Consider the following 23,405-nt stretch of genomic DNA (forward strand, 5'->3'; position numbering starts at 1 on the left):
CGTTGTGCTTTCTTCTGCTTCCTCTTCCTCAGATAGCACGTGAGGTCAATGGCTGGTTGCGTGGTTGGTTGGTACCTCCTAGCAATTCGATGCATTTAGGAGTAACAACGAAGACTTGTGATGTCAAATTACTATAGTCAATAAGCGTTACCCTCAGCCACAAATGCTAACTCCGTCACAAAAACGAGATTTCCCTTCAGATCTCCAATGTAGGTACGTGCAATTCTAATCATCGTAATCATCATCATACGCAGTCTGCTTTTCTGTGCTGAGAGTAACCTATTGTGGGGAATTCTATCCGTGTCAACAGCTGCCCACATTTCATTAGTGTCCGGTAACGACGTTTGCGCAATAGTAACGCCTAGTTTTATATTAACGGTAATATACAGGCAAAGCAAGGTTTTTTCCTAAGAACTTAATTTGCTTCGTTTCTCAGCACTCCCCTTTATGGTTTATCGTAAGAAGTTTTCTTTCGTTTTAGTATTACCATCTTTTATCTCAGGCCACGTCTTGAATAAAACAAGATATAAACTTGCATATTTTTACCTCTTTATGAAATTGCTAAAACATTGTAATTAACCACGTTTCAGGCCTTTGGTAATACCATTTGTATGCGCTACGCAAAAAAACGAAGAAGACGAGGAGTTAGAACCTGACGGCACAGCATCATGGCTGCGAGTGACGCGAGCAGACTTCAGTCCAAGCAAGTCGACCTCGACCAGATATGGGCGGACTTGAGGGACGGTATCGGCGTGGTGTACAGAGACTTCGATAAAAAGATGCCCACTGGTTACTATGCGGACCTGTACACCCTGGTGTATCGCTTCTGCACCAGCGACCGTCATGGCGCCACCAACGCTCAAACGACCAGCTCGAAAAAAGCCGCTGGGAGCTTGGACTGGTCTCCGGGTCAGGACTTGTGTGAGCGGCTGAGCAAGTTCTTGGAAGACTACCTGGGGTCTCTGCTGAGAAATCGCGCTGATCTGGAACCGACAGACATCCTCTCCTTCTACAGCGAGCAGTGGAAACGCTACAGATCTTCCAGTGAGGCACTGAATGACATTTTTTTGTACTTCAACCAGACCTGGGTGAAACGGCAGTTGAATGAGGGCGCAATGAATGCCCGCGACGCTTATCAGCTGGCTTTGATTGCTTGGAGGAACCACTTCCTCGCTGCGCTGTGCACAGAGATGACCAATGCTCTTCTAACACTCATTGAAGACGACAGAAATGGCAACGCAATCGATGCTTCGCTGGTTCGTGCTATCCTGTCCAGCTACGTCGAGCTCGGTCTAAATGAGGGGGAGTCCACAGCTGGCCTATCGACTTATCGCGAAGCTTTCGAAAAGGCTTTCCTGGAAGCTACCGAACACTTCTACAGCCAAAGCTCAGCGGAGTTCCTTAGCCACAACCCGGTCACAGAGTACATGAAGAACGTGGAGCAGCAGTTGAGCGACGAAAAGCGACGGGTGGACTCGTATTTGCACGAGACGACGTTAGAACCTCTTACGAAAGCCTGCGAAAACGTGCTGATTGAGAAGCAACTAGACTCATTCTACGCCGAGTTCGAGGTACTGCTATGCGATTACAAGGAAGAGGACATTGGACGTATGTTTCAGCTTGTTTCACGCACAGCAGATGGGCTCACCAAGCTACGCGATCTTTTCGAGGAGCATGTGCGGAAGCAAGGTCTCTTGGCTGTAGAGAGCCTAGGCGACGGGGTTGCGCAAGACGCTATGCTGTACGTGCGCACATTGCTGCACGTGCACCGCAAGTACAGAGCCCTCGTTGTCAGCGCCTTCGGCAACGACGCCCAGTTTGCTCATTCTTTCGATAGAGCATGTACTAAGTTCACTAACAGAAATGTTCTGACAACGGCTGCAAACTCACCCAAGAAGTCCCCTGAAATGCTGGCTATGTACAGTGACAATATTCTCAAAAGCAGCTTTCAGGACACAGATGAATCAGACCTAGAAGAGAAGCTCAATGGAGTCATATTGGTATTGAAGTACACTGAAAACAAAGATGTATTTCAGAGATTTTACACAAAGTGGTTGGCCAAGCGGCTTGTTGATCACTTGTCGATTAGTATAGATGCTGAGGCCATCATGATTTCGAAACTTCACCAAGCGTGTGGCTTCCCGTACGTTAGGACATTCCTCCGCATGTTACAGGACGTTTCTGTAAGTAAGGACATCAACGAAGAGTTTCGTAATCACATGGAGGGCACCGGCGAACCACTGGATCTTGATATTGGAATACAAGTCCTCACCTTCGGATCGTGGCCTTTCCAGGAGGCAGTGTCATTGGCTCTACCATCGGAGTTGGAACGCAGTGTCCAGCAATTCACTTTGTTTTACTACTCTCGGCATGACGGCAGAAAGCTCCAGTGGCTCCACGACGTTTCCAGCGGAGCACTGGTCACTGGCTGCTTCTCAAGCTGCTACACACTGCAAGCATCCACCCTTCAGATGGTCGTTCTGCTGCAGTACAACCTCGCGCTCTCCTTCACCGTAACGGAGCTGCAAGAAGCCACCGGCATGGACATGGACACTCTGTACAAGGTTCTCAACACTCTGATCGATTGCAAGCTACTTGTCTGCCCTGCCAGTGAGGCTTCTCCGGAGATAAGCGCTGTGCTTGGCCCCGAAGTGGTGGTGTCCCTTGCAGTGGACTATAGCAACGAGAAAGCGCGAGTGAACATCAACGTGCCTCTAAATGACGAGTCGAACGCCGAAGAGGAAGATGCCTACAACAGGATTGAGCAAGAACGAAGGATTGCTATACAAGCCGCCATAGTGAGGATCATGAAATCTTCCAAGACACTGAGACACGAGGAACTGCTCTCTAAGGTCACAGAGGAGCTGTCACCCAGGTTCATCCCCGAGGCTGCAGAAACTGAGGAATCCATAGGAATCCTAGTCAAAAAAGACTACCTCCAGAAACCTGAGGACGAGCCAAACACGTACAATTATGTCGCGTAGGACCCTTAGACAGTACATATAACTGAACTTTCGCAAATGTTCTTAACGCGGAAGAAAAGACCGACTGACTCCCTTTCGCTTTCAATTTGCAGTCGCCACTTTGAGTCAACATCGCTGAAGCATGACAGTTCATTCGTACACCAAGCAATAAAAATGTTCCTTGAAGTTGTCGTACCCTACCGTATTGAGTTAAAGCTGCCTTCACAGAAAACTTGTTTTTCTGTACTCTGTGTGACGTGTGCGAGGCCGATATTCCGAAGGGCGGTATTTCAGTGAGCAACAAGACATAACCTCGGGTAGTGCTGCAAGACCTGACCGTCGTACATTCCCTGAAGTCATATATAAGTGGAGTGCTGTAGTGGTGGCCCGGAAAATTACGCATACCCACTTAGGGGGATTGGCCAAGAAGAGTTCTTGTACCATTGTAATCAATCATACGATGAAAAAATGGAGCAGAAGAAAAATCCATCTATGTTCAAGAGAGAGAGAGAGAGAGAGAGAGAGAGAGAGAGAGAGAGAGAGAGAGAGAGAGAGAGAGAGACAAGAAAAACAACCGAGAGAAGAGTAGGAAAACTAGGTAAGAGTCAGCCTTAATCGGGACATTTTTAACACTGCAGACGAGCTGTCTCCGAAATGAAGGAGTGGATGGCATTGCACACGTCCGCATCACACTGGACCAGGCTCGAGCCCCCAAAAGACAAAAGCGCCGATACAGTCAAAGGCAGTCCAAGACGTCGCACGGGAATCCCAGCAGCCTTTTTCGATGGTTTGAAAATCGGCGGCAAAAAAGGAAGAAATGTTCTTCTGGTTCAATTTCTGGGCAAAAGTGGCACAAGGGGGAGGTTGTCAGATTTGCCCGATACAGGTACCGATTAAGTGGAGGCACACCACAGCGAAAAAAAGTCAGCGATACTTCGCACCAGCGAGTTTAGAGACTTCTTTTCAGGCGGAACCTGAGATGTTCAAGTACAGGAGAAGTGTTCAGACCGTGATCAGAGACATCTTGATTCAACAGCTATTGGCGATAACGTGCAACACGCAAAAAACGGGAGAAGAACCTCTACAATCGGTAAAATCAAAGCTGATTTAGCTAACATATCAGCGGTTTCATTAAGGGTTAACCCACAGTGACCGGGCAGCCAAACGAACCGAGTCTTCCGCACGTGATAGGGAACGCAGGAATAAAAAAGTTTTCAGAATAGGGTGTACATTTTTTTTAGGAGAGAGTCATGCACACGGCCACGGAGCCCTGCCACATACCGCGGAATCTGTCGTCGCCGTTGTTGTCCGTTTATACAAAATGGCTGCCGCTGTAAAGAGTGAATAAAAAATACATTTGAGTTCATATTTGAAACCAGGGTCTTCAGATCAGGAGCCAAGTGCGTCACCACCGCGCTTCCCCCGTATGTGGCCAGCAGTAAAACAAAAATTGGTTTAACTGGTTTATTGATAAGAGAGGTTGGAAGCGAATGTGCTCCCGGCTACTCCATTTCACCATATACAGGGTCACGGACCCGCCTATACAAGTCCACTGCGCACAACGATTTCGGGAATACTAATAGTTGTCTATAAAGTGTCCTCCTGGGTTGGTGCTCACTGAGTCACGGTAAAAAGCTAATACGTCACCGAATACTTTGTCCCTATTCCTGTAGAGGTAAAAAACACATTCAGGGCACGAACATCCTTATTTGAAGACCCGCATCAAGCCATGGTCCTAGTAGAGATGCTAAGCATACAACATAACGATTATCTAATGGGAGTTTGTTGGAAAGTTCACGTCTGGAAAGTTCAAGTTTGTTGGAAAGTTCATGCCGAGTTATTTCTCTTAGCCGCAGGACCACAATAGGAAACTCTCGCGCTTCTGGCAGCACAAGGGGGCTTGACGTGGTTTTGGGAGCCCACAAGCACACCCGAAGACTTCTCGCTAATAGTAGGGTGAGTGTCTTCTCTCCAGAAGGTGTTAAACCATTGAGAACTGTCAATGAGTATCCGATAGCGGATCTCACAAGAGCCCCGTGAAGTCTCAGTAGAACATCCGTGGAGGTTCCCCAACGGGCTCCCGCCTGGTGTCGCAGAAGGCGGACGATGTTGTTCACCTCGGTCTCCAGGACGTGAAGATGGTGTGACCAGGAGAGCCTCCAATCTACTATTACGCTGAGGAAATGATGGTTTGTCACAAGCGCCAGGCGTCTTCCCTCCAGGCATATACTGAATCCCTTCAATTGTTTGACAGTAAAAGGAAGTACTGCTGATTTTACGTCCGACAAATTCATTCCTCGTTCTTTCAGAAACATCGAAACTTACACAATTCCGCTTTGTAATTTGGGTTGAATGACTTCCAATGACGGTCGGGATGTCCAAAGGCATACGTAGTCAGCGTAAATGAAATAGTGAATGCCATGTGGGAGGCGTGTTGGTAACTGCGCCATTATTGCATTGAAAAGAGTGCGGCTTAGAACGCTGCCTTGAGGAACCCCTTGGGTAACAACATATTCCGATGTTTTCGCATTCTCTGTCGTGACGAAAATTCGCCTGCCCTCAAGAAAGTCGGATATAAAGAGGAGCGTCCTCCCACGTAGTCCTAATAGCGCCAATCCTTCTAAGACGTGGACGTGGCTATACAGTCAAACCCGTTTATAGCGAACTGCAATATGCACCGCGATTTGTTCGATATATCCAATAGTTCGATATAGCCGAACCCGCCTATAACGAGCTTATTGTTACGAGTTCGCATTGCGCGGTAGCCCCACTCCTCAACTCCACCTTCCCCGCATGCAGAAACGAACACAGTAAAGTAGCCATTAACCATACCCAAAATAATCCATTTCTTGCAATTAATAAAGCCTCTTTCCGCCTTAACTGCCTACTTTGCAAAAAAAAAAAAAAGCGGTGGTTTTTGTTTTCACTTTCGTTTTGGCGGCTACAACTAGCATAGCATTCTCTACACGAAAATTGTTTGGAGCAGTACGAGTCTGCTTTCTCCAAAATCGAGGAAGCATTGGCGGAGCACATCGACTGCCGAAAGCGCTTCACTATAAGCATCGAACGGCTTTCACTCGCGACATCATCGGCAACGTTGGCGAGCTCTTCCCACAGTTCATCGATGCTGCTGTCTTGGTCCGGACTCGCTGACTGGGCGGGTTCCGTCGTAAGTCCCACGCGTCGGAAATAGTTACGGAAAGTGTCGGCCGTGACGTCGCTCGGTGCAAGGCGCAACGTCCCAGTCGCGGCTCTTGCTCCGTGGTCGCGGCCAATCCACATCTCAATCGCCGCTCCGAGACCATGCATTTCGGCGGCCATTCTAGGCGCGCGGAGTTCGATATATCGGATGTGAACTTCGTTATAAGGAATATGTTTCCCATGTATTTCCGTAACTGAAATATTTTTGTTCGATATATAGCATAATGCGCTCTATCCGGGTTTGTTATAGCCGGGTTTGATTGTATTTCCGTAACTGAATTTTTTTTTGTTCGATATATAGCATAATTCGCTCTATCCGGGTTCGTTATAGCCGGGTTTGACTGTAGCCGTATCATAGGCACGCATTATGTCTAGGTATATGGCTACCGTAATGTTGCCTTTGGACTTTTCGTCTTCAACAAATGTCACCAAACATATGATGCTGCCCATGGTACTATCCTATGATGCTGTCCATCGACCTATGCGGAAGCCTGATATTTTTCATAGTAGCATATGTTGACTTTCGAACCAATACATCAATCGTTCGTTGATCATTTTCTCCGTGACTGTGGGTATACATTTTGTGAGGCTGACGGGTCTGATTACGTCTAATGCCAAGGGGCTTTTCCCGGGCTTTAGTAGAGCCACCACTTTTGCTAGTTTCTATGATATTGGCACCCGTCCACTTCTCTAAATTCTGTTGTATAGTTCGAACAATAGGGTCGTATTGATTGGACCAAGATTGCAAAATGCCGAATACGGTACTCCGTGAGGTCCTGGTGCAGTTTGGTGACGGTGACGAATGCTTGTCAAAGCAGCTGACAACTCACCCAATGTGAAATCTGCATTAACCTCAGAGGAGTCTGAACTCATTGCTTCTTGTATAAGTGTACATGCAGAGGCAAGCGAATCTTCGTACAGGTCCATGCTGGCAGCTGGACTAGACCGTGTTATTACTGCGCGAAACTCTTCCGCAATCGAGATTCACGCCACGTTACGATATGCCGCTAAAGAGCGAAAAAAACGCAATTGGGAAACTGGTGAACGAAAAGCGCGCACAACATTCCAGACTTTCGACACTGAGGTGGACGACGACAGCGACTGACAAAATTCATTCCACCTTTTAAAAGACACCTTTTGAATTTGCTTTTGAATCGTCGCGAAAATACACTAGGCTTCGTTGTAATGCTCAATCAGTCCAGATCTACGATATTTACGTTGAGCTCGGCCCCTAATGGCACGCAGACGCTCGTATTCTCAGTCGATGTCCCTGTACCCAGGTGGAACGGGCACATGTCGATTCGCCTGGTCTAGGTGCCGCTTGATGGTAGATGTGAACTCGTCCACATCGCAAGGCTTCCCCGAGGTGTTCTGTGCGCAAATGTCTGAAGGCAGCCCAATTTACTATTCGTTCGCTGTGCCGGGGTGGCGTAGATCCGAGAGCCTGGTGGTGGATGTAAATAGGGTAGTGGTCACTTCCCCTGGTATCCACGTCTCTAGTCCAGTCTGCGCCAGAAGCCAGGTCCGACGAACAAAATGAAATGTCCAATACATTGGAATAAGAGTGCCCACGGAGAAATGTCGAGTAGCCGTCATTAAGCACTGCGTAATCAAAGAAGTCTAAGAGTCTCGCTATTGGCGGTGAGATCTTTGAGTGGCGCCCCCTGGCTCTGACGTCGGCTTAGGGATTCGCAGCGTTGTCGTCTGCTACACTCCGCTTGTGAGGGGCAACAGTGCCTGGGCTAGAAATCGCCCGCTTCGTTGCTGTAGTGCGTTAAAAAGCGTATTTCTAGCGGCTCAGTTACTTTGCCAGCTTCTGACGCCTCTGAATAATTTGAAGCGGTATCCCCCACAAGTTTGCAACACACGAAGAGATATAGAACAACTTTCTTCAGAGTATCGGTCAGAAGATCGAGTGTAACTCGTCCTTTCTTGCTTATTCGCGAGGATCAGCGATCAGAGCTTCTCGATAAGTATTCAAAATGCGTAGGCTTCCCTTCAGTATTTTTGAGATGATCCTATGAAGACTCAACAGTCTAATACTACGTACCAAGCAGCGGCCTCTACACGCTCATCGCACAGCAGGAAATAAAGCGGCTTTCTTCTGTTTCTTTCGTTGTCTTGTATCGGATTAATGTTTCTTGCTTTTTTTTCTGCCCAACGCTATAATTTTTCTGCGCCGTCACCAACTTCTTATTAGGAGGTTTCGGGATGTTTGGGAGCCTCACAAAGGTCGTTTGGATATTTCCTTCATTTCGTATGGCATACATTCCCTTCTTCACAAATTGGCTTTCATTACGGCTGCGTGCAAGACGGTGCATATCCGCAGCGTGCTTTGTTTATTCACATGCAAATACAATGAGAAGGTTTGTGCTACGCCACCGCGATCGCGCCCTAAATAACGTGGTCCACAGTACTCGAAGGCGGCTTTTGTGCTCCGAATTTCTATCTTAATTATATCGTTATCATAACGAACTGTCTCTCAACTCGAACAATGATGACATGATTACGGTGTTGAAGGCATGATATACTCGCTAACTAACGTAATAAATAGAATACCTGCATATATTACAAGACTCGAAACCGAATAAGAATTCCAAGTAGCTCTTTATTGCTTTTCGACCCTCCCAGGCGCGAAGAACAAATCCTATTCAACTCGGAATGGCGTTCTATGATTTGAAGAAAATTACTTTTACTCTCTTGTCCTGGACTGAGGACCCGGCCCACTAACCAGATCGATTTAATTGTTAAACAAAGTTTTCCCCTCCTCCTCTTACTCCTCCTCCTCCTCTTGAGTGCAGTTTTTCTATAACGCATATCCGAATATCGGGAAGATATGGCTGTGCAAAATGTTCCGAAATATCCCTCCAGGTCTTAACAAACATATATGTGTTACTATAAATTTAACGAAGACGTGACTCGTTTTGCTCAATAAACCTGGTATAGAATCAGCACGCGCGTATATACACATTGGGGTATTTGGAATTCAACCTACAGTTTTCCATGAGTGCAACTTAAGCGCAAAAATTCTTCACAGGTACGAGAAAGGGAACGACACAGGCACTTGCAGTTTTTGCAAGCTTTTTTTGCAAGCTTTTTTTTTTGCATGTTTTTGACACAGTTTTTGCAGTCTATAGTGCATGTCGGCAAACTTTCGTGCCTTGACAACATAAAGTGATGCGACAAAACGCGTCGGAGCGTTCGGCAAGGTTGCAAAAACTGTTTTACCTTACATATGATCACCGGGAATCGTGATGCCTTCTGCCAAAGCCGACAGCCCTGAAGGCCTAGAATTTGTTTTGCTCTTCTATTTTCGCTGTTGTCGGTTATTAGCAGCTGACTGTTCCTTTTGTTCGAATGCTTACATGAGAAGCTGACGCCTAGCTCCGACTCTTCGCGCTCCGCACAGGACCGGCTTCGCAAGGAATGGGGTGGCGCCGGCAATGTTTCTCCCGTAGCGGTATAAAAACTATACTTTAATTGACACCATGAGCTAGTGTATGCGATTTTAAGCCTATCATTATGATAAAAACTTACCCACACGCCAATTCTGGCGCGGACAAGCATCAACGTTGACCGAACGGAAAGAAACAGCAGGGAGAGCGATCCTGAGTGAAGCAGACGACGAATGCGAGAATCCCTAAGCTGACGTCACGGAGGCGCGCTTCGCAGCGCCGCCTGTGTTCGCGCTCACCGCTAATATGTCGCCCTAGGTTGTCAGTGGCGGTGCTGTTCCATAACTCATGTGGAGCGTTGAAATGTCCGCAACAAATAATGAAGCTTACGTCTGGCCGGCACATATCGGTAAGTATGCGGTTCACTATACTGTAACAGATGTGTTCCCCAATACAACCTTGCACTGCACAAATTCTGGGGCTTGGGTAGACGAGGATGCAACTAGTACAGATGGTATATCTTGCCGTACACACAACATTGCACGACTTGGAGTAACACCTCGGTTTGATGTGTACACGACATAATTTGCTAGACGAAAGTTTGGTTCAGTGCGGGCCTCAGATATGCACCGCACAGGGAAGTTATATTGCACTACAAATTTACGGAAATCTCCCATTTTTCCTGTGCGGGCATTACAATTCCACTGAAATATTACAGATCGTCTATACCAACTGTCCATTAAGTGGGGTTCCATGCCTGCCATGCATGATAACTAGCTTCATTTCCAGTAGGGTCGCAGATGCTCACAGAAAAGCACAGATGCTCATGGGTAGCAGAAAAGCGCAGATGCTCATGAGTACATTGTTTTCTCCCGCGGAGAGCTGCCCCTTCCAGTTCGGGAGCTATCCTGGCCTCCCATATGCCGTCGGCTTTCACGCGCGTGTGTGCTTGTTGTTTATCGGTTTTCACCGGGGAAAAAAACGCGCATGCATCGGGAATTCCATAACTAACAACGATTGATCCTTCTATGGGTTTATTTGACAGGTAAGCGCCCTGTGATAAATAAACAACATACACGCCCACGCCTGAAAGCCGCCGACGTACGGGAGGGCAGGAGAAATCTCGAACCGGAAGTTGCAGGAGCAGACGACGTACCCATGAGCCTTTGCGTTTTTTACCAGTCACCTATGGAGCCTGTAGTATCCGGGGGTTTTGGTTTCGGTTTTGCTGTCAGTGATTCTACCACCAGGGGGCTAACCTGTGACATCAGTCAGTGTATATATGTGACGTGAGCCGAAATAAACCGCTCTTTGGCTTGACTCTTATAATCGCGCGCACGTCTCCTGCTTCGCCCCGTCGGGGCCGTCGCCGACGCGACACCACAGAGCCAGTTGACTAATTTGTGACCCCACTAATAAGAATCCCTCTTACTCTTTTTGAAAGAGTCCCGAGACTCCACCAGACCAACAGTCCAAAGGGAGTATGTATGACTTTATTGGACGTAGTCATTGCGACTCCAAATCGACGAACAAAGGTGGCTCTGGTGACTATTTTGTGAACCCTGTAACGGGGGTCGCCAGACTACTTTTGAAAGATAGTTATATTAGGTAAGAGTTCCATTAGGCGAAGAGAGTCAAAAGAGAGTATGAGTGTCTGCATTACACATAATCGCTGCGATTTTGTAAGGTTAAGCCACGCACGCATAAAAAAAACATAGATGCCAAGAACTAAAATTTCTAATTATGCTACCAATCTAAGACAATTCAAATTTAAATCTCCTCAGCCATGATGTTCACTCAATGGCTAGAAAAAATGTCAAGTTAAAGACAAAACCATGAGAGGTAATCTTGAAAGCTAGTTATCCTAAAATATGAAAAAAAATTTAACAGTACAGGGAAAGAATTTACTCGTATCAATAAAAATTGTCCATCATTGGCATTTCACAAAGACCACATGTCAACTTTTGTTACAGTGAAAATACAAGTGAAATTTAATCCGGAGCCCTCCAGTACGGCGCGGCTGATCGCATGTGTAGCATCGGCACGTTAAATCTATACATTCAATCAAATAAACATCGACGTACAATTTATCTATACAGAAAATTGCGGCAGATGTCACCACTTCATTCCTTGTACACAATACAATTATACAGCAACGATGGTTCTTAATGACACACGTTCGTGAATAATACAATGATTACGAAGTGCAGACGGCCAGCACATTTCGCACACCATTAGCAACCGCTTGTCTTACTCTTGTCAACTTGCTAGCCCTAAAAACATCTTGTAGCTAAAGCGAATTTTCCGCGTAATCCAGCCATGCGTCACACCCAGAAAATGGAAGAACTACCACCATGGATATCAATAAACAAAACGTAAAAGCGAAACAAATATTTAGAGTGCAAAGAAGGTACGAAAAATGTGCCCTAGCACAGGTTGAAAAGCCTTGGCTCGGCCGTCGCGCAGGTAACTAAAAATTACCATAACACGGAATGCAAGCGGTCAGCTGCTACGTAAATGATTTTTGGGGTGTTTCTTTTGTGTTAGCAATCATTCGAAGGTGTTAATTTCACGATAAGAAACTGGTCGTCGGAACGCTCTAAAGCCAAATCAGTTCGTCAAAGAAGCGTATTTTAAGCACATTCGGCAAACATAATTTGCAAGCTTTCCTCTCGCGGTCAAAAAACTGAACAGGTTAACCGCTCACTAAACCGATACTGAAGCGAAATTTCCGTCTGCGCGTCCGCTAGCATCAATCGGCTCAAGAGAAACTGTCGACAAGTAGCTTCACATGGTTACAAGTTAACGTTACTGAAAAATGCGTTGTGCCAAACAAAAAGAAATTCACTGTAAAGCAACAGCGGAAGATTTTTCGGTTAGCCCTGCAGCTTTTTTGATAAGGATAACGCTTGTTTCTTTATAACTTTGACTGAATAAAAAGTGTGCTTACCTGCCGTCCCCTGGGAAGCGGGGAAAATTCGCTGTGCTATGCCTCCCCAAGTTGTCGCACCATACAGCAACGTGCACGCCTTGTGTCCTGTTCTCAGTTTCACTGACATTCTGAGCCACTTCGCACTCACAGGCACCAAAATTTTCACCTTCAAGGCATACTACAAAACTTCTACACGTGCACACAGTGCAAGCGGAAGGAGCAGACGAACAGGATGGCAGCAGAATAGATAAGAGCAAAAGCGCTGCCCGTCAGCGCAACGAATGAAGCGACTAATGAATAGATACGAGCAAAAGCGCTGCCCGTCGGCGCAACGAATGAAGCGACTAAATAAATAAATAGGGTGCCAAAAAAGGAAATAGTGAAGTACACATTCTATTTCTACACATAATAGCATCACTTTACTTTATTGCTGCGTATGTTGGAAAGATAAAGCCACATTGCAAAAGTTGGTGAATTTTTGCTTGGTTACCAGCGTCATGGCGACAAATTGGGTCCGTTCGTTTCACATGCACCACGTGAACCAAAGAACGTTGCGTGAACCAGTCCGGCCGTGAAGTAGTTCAGGCGGTGCAGCACTTCGCCACGCGTTTCAGTGGCGCTGCTCGCGGCACCTGAACCGCGCTGTTCGATTCTCCGGTGGTGCTGACGGGTAGAGGACGGGTTGCGTATTTCCAAACGCTTCGATCACTGCACAGAGCACTCACGCGACATGTCTGTTCGCGCTTTGGAGAACGGTAATTCAACGTGGTTATTGGCTTCGCCCCAAACCTAAAGCGACCTAAAACATACGAAATCACCATTATTAACAAAAACGACGCGTAGATTTCAGTTTAGACAAAAAAAATGACCTTGAAAAAAAAAAAAAAAAAAACAGGCCATTCGAACCCAAGCCACCAGCGCCAATACTCAGTGCTCTACGTCGAGGCTACAGAGCCAGAACGGTGGGTTCGTTTTCGCACGCGCTCAAGAGAATAGCACGCACAGTGGCATCACACATGACACGTGGGTACTCTGTGCAGCGAAGCGTTTGGAAACACGCGGACGGCGGGCTCATGGTTTTGCCTGCACTCCCTCCCGAGGAGGCGCAGAAGCAGACGAAAAATATGTGGTTGATCCCTCCTTCATGGGAATCGGTAAAACACGAAAGTGAAATGTACCTCCACACGAGCAGTTGAATGATTATTGTGCATCGATATGAACTTGCACATCGGACTCTATCCGCAGCTTACGCTGCGCGTCCCCCGTACACATAGGCTCTGGCATCGAGGCGCCAAATGTCGGCGCTCATTAGCGTCATGATGCACTACTTCACTTCGCCTCCCTTAGATGGCAGCACCATCTGAAAGGAACGATATAAGGCGCGCTTGTCGTCCTGTTCACGCGTCTGTTCATACCGCAGTCGGGAGCGCGTTTCGTACTTCCCGTTGCGGCGAAAGAGTTGTGGCTCGAATCCCGGCTCAGCCACTTCAGTCAAAGTTTTTCTGGCGATGTCATTTCCGTGACGGATATGACGTTGTGAGATCTTGGTGGACCCCGGCATAAAACACTTTTGTGTTAAAATATGTGGTTGATCCCTCCTTTATAGGAATCGGTAAAACACAAAAGTGAAATGTACCTCCACACGAGCAGTTGAATGATTATTGTGCATCGATATGAACTTGCACATCGCTATTCATATTTCACGGGTAGGGCACCGCTAGACGCATCAACGTTAGACACTGGTTACACGCGTCGAAGCACTGCGTAAATCCGATTGAAACCCCATGCGCTCACAAACTGTGCGAACGAAACCGAACGGGTTATCAGCGAATCGTTTGGTGAACACACGGTCCGCTGCAGCGAAAGGAGCAGCGGACCGTGCCACGAGCGTGACATCCGCAAGTCGGCTTCTCCGCAGCTTACGCTGCGCGTCGCCCGTACACATAGGCTCTGGCATCGAGGCGCCAACTGTCGGCGCTCATTAGCGTCATGATGCACTACTTCGCTTCGCCTCTCTTAGATGGCAGCACCATCTGAAAGGAACGATATAAGGCGCGCTTGTCGTCCTGTTCACGAGTCTGTTCATACCGCAGTCGGGAGCGCGTTTCGCACCTCCCGTTGCGGCGAAAGAGTTGTGGCTCGAATCCTGGCGCAGCCACTTGTCAAAGTTTTTCTGGCGATGTCATTTCCGTGACGGATATGACGTCGTGAGATCTTGGTGGACCCCGGCATAAAACACTTTTGTGTTAAAATATGTGGTTGATCCCTCCTTTATAGGAATCGGTAAAACACAAAAGTGAAATGTGCCTTCACGCAGAAGTGACGACATTGTCACTTCACGCAGAAGTGACACAGAAGTGACGCCATTACAATGAAGCAAGCGGCCTGTAAAGGGTGCACCCCTGCACACAGGATCTTCTTGCGGGGAAGTAACTTTTAGTACTGAAGAGTACGCTGTACTTCGGGATGTTCGTTTTCGGGTTTTATATTTCCACACAAGTGTTTTATCCCCGGGGTGCACCAAGATTTCACTGACGTCATATCCATCTCGAAAATGACGCCAGTACACCTTTGCCGAAGCGACCCGCCAGCAGGACGTCGCTCACCAAGCACACCCACAAGACAGCCGCCGACCCGCAAATCATGCTCAGCTGCAGATTTCGCTGCACACTTCACTTTCGTGTTTTACCGATTCCTATGACAGAGGAATCAACCAGTTTTTGTACATAAAAACTAAAACTTGCTTTCAACTAGTACTCGTACATGCAAATGGTCAACGGTTTATATCCAAGCATCATAACGATACAAATGAGCTACTTGAAAGCTTGGTATACTATTCAGCAAAGCTGCAACTTCAATGCGTGCACATTTTTTAAATGCTCTTGACATTCAAACCAGCCAATATGCACGGGGCTACGTGTATGCATTGAAATTATTAATTTTTAAAAAAATTGGAAAATGATGCGGGTACGGTACATTTTTAATGCTGAGAACAGTTATTCATCGAAAATTTTGACGAATTCGCATTATCGCTAAAAGACCCACGGCAAACATCCAACTCTCGTGCTTGGCGCCACGCAATATTCGCGGCGCAGGTTTAACCGGGTTTGATATCAGGCCATGCCCCACACGCCACGGCGATGCCGTGCGCGCCGCAACGTTTGACGCGTCGACCGTTTCTTTCCCAAGGCTAGCAAGCCTACTGTCAAACATATAGCAATAGCTGAGCGTGTAAACATCGCAAATCAGACTAAAAATTCACTTCGCGAACCGCTATCACAAGCGTGCGCCGGACACAGCGTTTCACCCTCCGGGGACTGCCCCAGTAAATTTGCGCGCACGACGAATCGTTCGATGACCTCCGTCTTTTGAGCCACGCAACTCCTCGTAACCTGGCTCGTGATTTTAGGCATTCCCATCGCGATAATGTCCGTGTTGAATACCACAGCAGATGAAATGATTGAGCAGTAACTTGGTCGAGCGAAGCAGCGAAAATGGAATTTAGAAACGCGCACTGCGCAGTTCAGGCGGCCGCCATCTTGCGTTGCCGCAGCGACACCCATTCAGGAGGGCCGTTACAGCGCACGCCGAACGGAGGGCCAATCACGCTTCAGCAGCTATTTCTGGCTTCGTTTGTGCATCTTTTTTTGTCTGCCGTTCGTGCGTTTGTGAATGAACGAAGACAAAAGAGACGACCGAAACCGGAAAGAGGATCGCTCGGCCGATCTAACGGTGCCAATACGCCCGCGCCCGGTGGCACCATTGCGGAGATTAGATACAGCGCTTCGGAAATTGCCGTTTTTTCGCCCTTTTACGCTGATATTTTGTCACCGCTGCTGGCACAAGTATTTTTTATGCCAATTTGCGACGGTTTTCGGCGGAAAAACTTTGCAAACGCACAGAATTGAAAACATAGAAGTTGAATATGTGGCTTTAAAAAAACGATGTTTTGGCCATTTTTTGAAGTTGAAAGCCGCGTCCCCCCTTAATCTATGAATGCCACCTGTCAAATCAGAGTACAACCATTTTGTTGCAGACCTAGCAAGGTTGGTTGTACCCTTGAATAATACACATAGCCACGCGTGGGATTGGCCAAGAAGCTGCCTGTAGTGTTTAGGCTGTGCCACGGTTTATTTTAGAGAGAAAAAACTAAAGTAGGAGGAAAGGATTGCGACCAAAAAGAAGAAATCTTCGCATATAACAATGGCAAGGGGCGTGGTCCCAAGATGGGAACTCACCATCATAACGACATGGGGTATCACAAACTATAATGGACAAACCACAATGATCTTAATTCCTTCTCACAACACTGGCAGCTGTAGATGTTGAAAGTTGTGCCAAAGTAATTTTGGCTCCCCCATCAAACTTGTTTGTAATATTTCACCATATAAATGCACAATGACACGGTACTTTGGTATGTGGCGGACAATCTATACCACCAGTGAAGAGCTTCCGTTCGTCAAATCTTGGAATATTTCTTTAAAGAAGTACTGAAACGAAAATTTTATGATCCATTTTTATTGCTTTTTATCCATGCTTAATGGTCTGACGAACCTGACACAGTCCTTTAAATACTTCAGCGCACGATAATTAATTACATTGAACGGCCTGAAAATTGTTCGTTTCACTTTCCCGCGCTTTCAGCCCGAAAGGCGCATATCATAGAGTTTCATGGCGCATATGACAGAATCCCGGCATGACCTCACCGCTTTGTGCGGACGTCGTCAAAGCACTACGGAAGCCGGTGGGGGCGTTGTTGCCGCCGCCGGAGGCTCGGAGCTGAACGGCCGGGCTGCCTGAAGTTGCTAGGCCTACCACTAAGGCGGAAATTTGATGACCGCTTTCAATATAAGTCCTGATGGCGACTTTATTGCGATTCCGGGCTATATTATCGCTTCCTTTCCAGTGTGTGGAACTTTATTTTTGCCAACAGTGCCTTCCTGGGCAGCGATTATGCCTGTAGCTCTGGCTACTTGCACCCGTTTGTGATTGAGCCAGCGCCCAGTTGCCGCTCGCGGGGCCGCGCGAGTGAAGTGACGTCACGCGTTTTTGACGAGCGGTGTCCGCGCCATTTCTTTTGGCTACCACGGGATGATGTCACGCTGATGTCCATTTGCCGAGTGCGCTCTGCGTGCTGTTCCGTCAGTGCGATTAATGGGATCCAGTTAAGGTATGTTCTTCGCGTCGCAGGCCGCTCATATTTAAGTCAGGGTATTCTGTTGAGAAAAGGAAGTGAACTGTGCAATAATATTAACGCCGAAAATTGGTGTCAGTACTCGTTTCTTGTCTACTACAAAAAAAAAAAAAAAACGCGCCAGGAAGTGAAAATAAGCATGACCACAATTTTGAGCATTGGGAGCCAGTGGTTTTTTTGCTGCGCTTTACCGCTGGTGCGCATCACAATCGAGAATTCCCAACGTGCTTAACAGTGCTCCCTGGTGTACGAATGAGGCAGATGTCTATAGAATGTGGCCATAAAGCACTTTACCTGGCTTATGGAAAGGGTAGTTTCCAACATGCCTGTAATAGTAGTTTACCAGTAGCATAAACCCTGAGGTCTTAGCACCTCTGCATCTTGAGACCCAACACACCGAGACAGACAATGTGTCAACAATAAAACCTTCTTTATTCCTCTTTCAAAGTTTCCTTTATCTTCTTATACACTATTTCAAGATGAGAAGGATCACATGACTGCATGCTCGGTCTTTGCGGGCGCAATGACTAGCATATATTGCCTTTTTTTTTCCGTAAAACTTTACTGAACGAGGCCCGACTAAAAATTTTTTTATTAAAATACCGCAGAACGAAGCTCTGCGTGCAAAAAGGCCACATTTATGTGGCCCAATTAAAACACTAAAGGATTAAAATCAATGTCGGAGTTTCGACTCATGTTTAGGGCACTCCGGAAGATCACAATGCAACCGCAGGCAGTCAGCACTGCAGTCATGATGACAGTCAGATCATAGATGTTGGGTATGTAATTTGTAACCACATTGCCTCGAGGACTTGCTCGTGAGGGGACAGAGTAAATGCACAAAAGAAAAGTCTTAGTACAGCAAGGTGGTCCGAAGTGAACACCATCACTGGGCGTGTGGACACTTTTGCCGACGGCCTTCGGCAACTCGTGCGAGATGCGTGCAGAAACGTTTTGTACACAACCGGTGTTTCCTGTGGGTTGTCGCTTTGGGGCCAGTGGATTTACCCTGTGTTTCTGCTGGCATGACAATTCAGAATTTCAAGCATGTGGGTACGAACACTAACTAAGCGCAGGCCGGGGGAATGAGTGGCAGGTTCAACTACAACTAGGGCGACTGCCCTCGTTCAAAATAAATACGGCTCAAAATTATGAGTGAACAAGCCGCTAAAGTCATAAAACACCACAGAACGACTTGCAGGCCTTGCTCAACTGCATAGTGTTCCTTTGGGCACCATGCAATTTTTCCGTCACACAACATTCTAGCAACGTTTCAGCAACATGGGTGATATTAGAAGACAACCACGGACGTTCTACATCGCGCTCCTCTTCATTGGGCAAAAACAGCAGCGCACGACGTCAATGTCCTGCGATGCTCTCTCTCTCTCTCTCATCTTCAGGCAGAAGGATTCGTTCACCTTGGGCTCACAGCCTGCATCGAGCAACACCAGTGTGCTGGTGCATTTTCATTTCCCTCACACACTACACTAACGCACGACAGGTGGTGTCTCTATCAAAACCTAGGATCAAAAATAGCATTGACGTCTTTCGCCCCACCAAACTGGAAACGGCCAGGCATTACGGAACACTGCGCTCAACCATGCCGGACTGCTCAGGACCAAAGTTACGAGTGTACTAGCTATTGGCAACTACATGTGGAAACACTCAACAATCCGAGCGTTTTGGAATCTACCCTCACACCCCCTCATCAGATGAGCAGCAGAAGGCAAAGCATAGTGTGAACACCCCGTGCAAGTTGCAATCCACTCTGAATTAAGTCCACATATCTAGAGCCCCCTTCAACAAATGGCTTTCAACAAACCTTGAGGCAACTGTTTTTACCTGAATTACTACAAAAAGCTGACGGGCCTCCAACCAGCCCCAGGTTAGAGCAGCCTCCGCTTATTCTTCCGAAGCCACGTTCCGCTAACCTAGACCCACCTGGGAGCTACTCAGCCTTGGAAAGTGGCTCAATGAGCCACCTGATGTGTCCCAGCCCTTTGGGTAATCGCGGCATTTGTCTGCCCATGCAAGGGCTGCTTCTTCCATCCCTGTCCCATCGCTGGCACGGTGGTGGCTGCTTCCGCCCACGCGACTACTCACTGATCACCGACGTGAGAGAGCACAGTCTCCGACCGAAAGCACACACTGCTCAAGGCTGGAACTCGGGGCAAACTGGCCGAGGGGGACTCCGTTGTGGGAGGAGAGCCGTGCCCCTTCCCAACGGTCGTCGGCCCTTCAGTGTGGGCTGGCAGTGGGGCCGACATGGAGCGGGTACACCTGTAGGACGCGGCCGATGCCCCGAGCCTGCCCCTGGTGGAAGAGCAGGCGGCTGCCCGGCCGGAGGCACTCGGGCTGCCGGACAAACTTGAACAGCAGCACCCCTCGGTCGGTGACGCCCAGGCTCGCACTGGTGCCGCCCCGAACACCCACCACCACTGCCGCCTGCTGCACGTTGCCTGCGAGCAAGAGAGTTGAGTGAGGTGCACGTCCAGACTGTTTGTCATCATCATCATCACACCACCACCACCATCATTATCATCACCACCATCATCATCCTATCTACACCCACTGCAGGGCAAAGACCTCTCTCACAGATCTTCAATTATCCTGGTCCTGTGCTAACTGCGACCAATTTATCCCCGCAAATTTCTTGTTCTCATCTGCCCATCTAACCTTCTGCCGCCCCTGGCCTTGCTTGCCTTCTCTGGGGATCCACTCTGTTACCCTTAATGAGCAACGGAGAAGGAAGACAAACATTTATACAAAAATTACATCAATACTGCACATATGCACACGTTACCTTCATAGAATCACACATTTAAATTCGAAGAACAGAGAGAAACAACGCTCACGCTACACACTCAACTATCAAGAAAGGCAGAATTGAGAGAGGAAAAATCTCAGTTGATAGCCAGCGCTCGTCCCACCTCTTTCCTTCCTCTCGTGTATTTGTTTAGCCATGCTGTTTCACCAGAATGCCCATATCCCTTTGGGACACGCATTAGGATGTAGCAGTCAGAAAAATTTGTAACTGTCTGTGTATGCTTTTGATAACCAAAATTTAACTTACAAACCACAAACAACTGAATCTCATAAATAGTTAATAAATTAAGTCCTGTCGTAATCGTAAACACGCCATCAAAAAGAGTGACCACTGTTTCCTAACCATTGCTACAATAGAAAAAGTGTACACATTATCGTGATCTGTAGTCCTTATATATTAAGGTAATAGGTAACAGCTTCAGTTTTGCTTTAATAAACGCTTTAACTAGACAGAAAAGGTAACACTAAGAACACCTACTTGATGCGCCCACCGTAGAATGCCGAGGTGTACATGTTGCTTCTCTTTCGTTTTGGTAAAGCATTGGTGGATGGTAAAGGCGCGGCATTCGCGAGACGGCAGCCCCAATCCGTAGAGCGGGAAATGCGACTGCTGGCTGAGCGGCTCAAGTGGGGACGACGACGATTGCAACTCACAAAAATGCTCTTTAAAAAGTCGCGTGCACAACTGTACATGACGTGTCGCAAAGGGATATCCCTGTAGAATGAATTTTGAAAGCTTCTCCACAGTTCTCGTGTTTCTTCAGTTAGAAAAAAACGTCTTTCGGGGCTGAAATGGAGCTGAGTGAGTTGCCGGAGGCTGGTTTTTTCAAAGTGAAGAAAGTGCGGCCCCTGTAGGCGTCCTCATCAATTACCGAGAAGTCCCAGACTTTCCCTCCTCACCTGCTTGGACGAGTGCCTGGAAGCCGACTGCCAGGCGCCCTGGGTGGCTAAGCACGCGGACCCTTGCGCGGAACAGGCGGGTGGCTGTGGGGCGCACCTCCGCGGGGCTGCACAGCACAGTGCCCCTCCGTAGCAGGGCACCCGCACTCGGTGCCAGGGCCAGCGTGGCGCTCTCACCCGCTCGCACCAGCCGGCACGGCACCCGGTGCCTCTGAACGGACACCACCTGAGAGTAGAGGGCGACAGCCGGTCCACCCTTGAAGCCCCGTGCCGTGTGTTCCACAACGCAGCACAACCCCATCAGAGTTCTTCATTGTAAATGTGTAAGCCGGGCGTCTATTGCGTGGTCAAAACAAGAGATAGACTTCCTTTCGAACACGTGCTACACTTTACGCATGACGCGAATTGTTGTTTGTATAGATTGTGCCAAGTGCATTGAACGCGTGCTGATATGGTTGTGTATTACTAGAGATTAGAATTTTTTTGTAGTTATGTTAACATGAAGAATGTGTATAAAAGGTGCAGGGTTCATCGTATTAAATTTAGTTGGAAGTCAGCGCTCATCCCGTCGTCTTTCTGTGTCCGTGTTTTATTTCGCGCTGTAGCATCTTTTACTTCAATATAAACCAGCTGTGAAACACCGCCTCAGAATCCGGGCGGCGTGAGCACCCGTGTACTGGCACAGAGAATTTAGGGGACAGAAGCTGGACTTTGCTAAGCATTTACTTAGTAGTGGTGCAACTAGACAAAATAAAGCTTCAGCAAGGCTTGGAAGTGGGCCAGTTGGTGTTTTAAAGGCGTACTGACACGAAATTTCAAAGCTGAGATAACTATGTAAAACGCTTCCTTTTTATCAGGAGATATCTCCCAGCAAGTTTCAACAGCAACCGTTCAGCGAAACATATTTAAAATCCATTTTAATCTTCACCCGCACGAGAAAGCCCAGAGCGGGCCGACGTGACATCATCTGCTACTCGCCCCAAACTGCCGATGTCGGGGCTCCCGTGACGAAGTCGATGCTGGCTGTGGTTGGCGCGCGCTGCTCGGGCGTGTGTACACGTCATGGTTTTGGGACTGACGTCATGCTGCGCGGGCCTGTGGGGACGGCGAAGACCTCGGCCGGTCTGGGCGCGCGCGTGCGCTCGCTCGCGCGCGCTTCCAGAGAGGCAGCGGTACGGCAAGAATGGTGACGCCATGTGATACATCCTGTCATGGCGGCCGCTCGGCGTTTTTTTGTCGAAACCGAAACTGGCACGAATAAACGACGCCGTAAATGAATGTTTACGCTTCGCTCGACCGTCCAATCTGTCATTCTCTGATTAGTGGGCTGGTAGGCACGCATAGCAGCGAAAAAAAACGTAACATGAAAATTTCGTGTCAGTACTCCTTTAACATCTGGAAGTGCAGAGGTGCGCTGCCTGACACGAAAATGTACGACGAATGGGGGGAATTACACGGGAACAGACGAGGTAAGGCGCAACCTATCAACTGTTTATTATCATGAGAACAGGGGGCGGTTATATATGAAGGTCATAAAAAAACACGCACTTTGAAAAAAATAAAATATAAAACGTGACACGATGCCTGTTCCTTACTTTTGAAACCTATTTCACGCGTCGAAAGCCAGACTGAAGGGGCGCCAACGCAATCTCCTTCCACTCCTGACAACATTGCAAATGCTTCGAACATTTCGTGGGTAATCTTGTCTTTGGAGCGGAACAAGATGGTTGTCCTCTCAAAATCGGGCAAATAACCCTTATCGCAACTCTTAACACGCGCAGCCAAGTTTCCATTTACCGCCAGTTGCGTACAAGCGTTGTGACGTTTCCATAATCTGACTTTAAGACAGCTGCCTGATTGCCCCACGTAAAATTGAGCTTTCTTTTCGAATTCGAAAACTTAAAATTAGGTCACCCTCATCATCATCACCAGCCTATTTGCCCAGTGCAGGGCAAAGGCCTCTCCCATAGATCTCCAAATATTCCAGTCCTACA

At 47.7% G+C, this 23,405-nt stretch overlaps 1 protein-coding gene, 1 long non-coding RNA gene and 1 pseudogene across 2 annotated transcripts in view; 1 reads left to right on the plus strand and 2 right to left on the minus strand.

The window, feature by feature from the left end:
* The window catches only part of LOC144163053 (uncharacterized), a 487,499-nt gene extending 474,672 nt beyond the window's left edge, over positions 1-12,827 (minus strand). The window contains exon 1 of the long non-coding RNA XR_013320822.1: positions 12,510-12,827. This is a non-coding gene — a long non-coding RNA (uncharacterized LOC144163053). The remainder of the gene's footprint in view (positions 1-12,509) is intronic.
* LOC144162192 (cullin-1 pseudogene) lies at positions 669-2,984 on the plus strand (annotated as a pseudogene).
* A 5,271-nt stretch (positions 12,828-18,098) lies between the features above and the next one.
* The window catches only part of LOC144163055 (GTP-binding protein 2), a 35,132-nt gene continuing 29,825 nt past the window's right edge, over positions 18,099-23,405 (minus strand). The window contains exons 10-11 of the mRNA XM_077693846.1: positions 21,412-21,637; positions 18,099-20,144 (exon numbers count right to left, since the gene is read on the minus strand). Coding sequence (XP_077549972.1) covers positions 19,924-20,144; positions 21,412-21,637 — 447 coding nt within the window. The 3' untranslated portion in view covers positions 18,099-19,923. The remainder of the gene's footprint in view (positions 20,145-21,411; positions 21,638-23,405) is intronic.

This window comes from Haemaphysalis longicornis, unplaced genomic scaffold (assembly GCF_048455015.1).
Source record: "Haemaphysalis longicornis isolate Haplotype H1 unplaced genomic scaffold, Haemaphysalis longicornis Haplotype H1 scaffold_12, whole genome shotgun sequence".
Lineage (NCBI taxonomy): Eukaryota > Metazoa > Arthropoda > Arachnida > Ixodida > Ixodidae > Haemaphysalis > Haemaphysalis longicornis.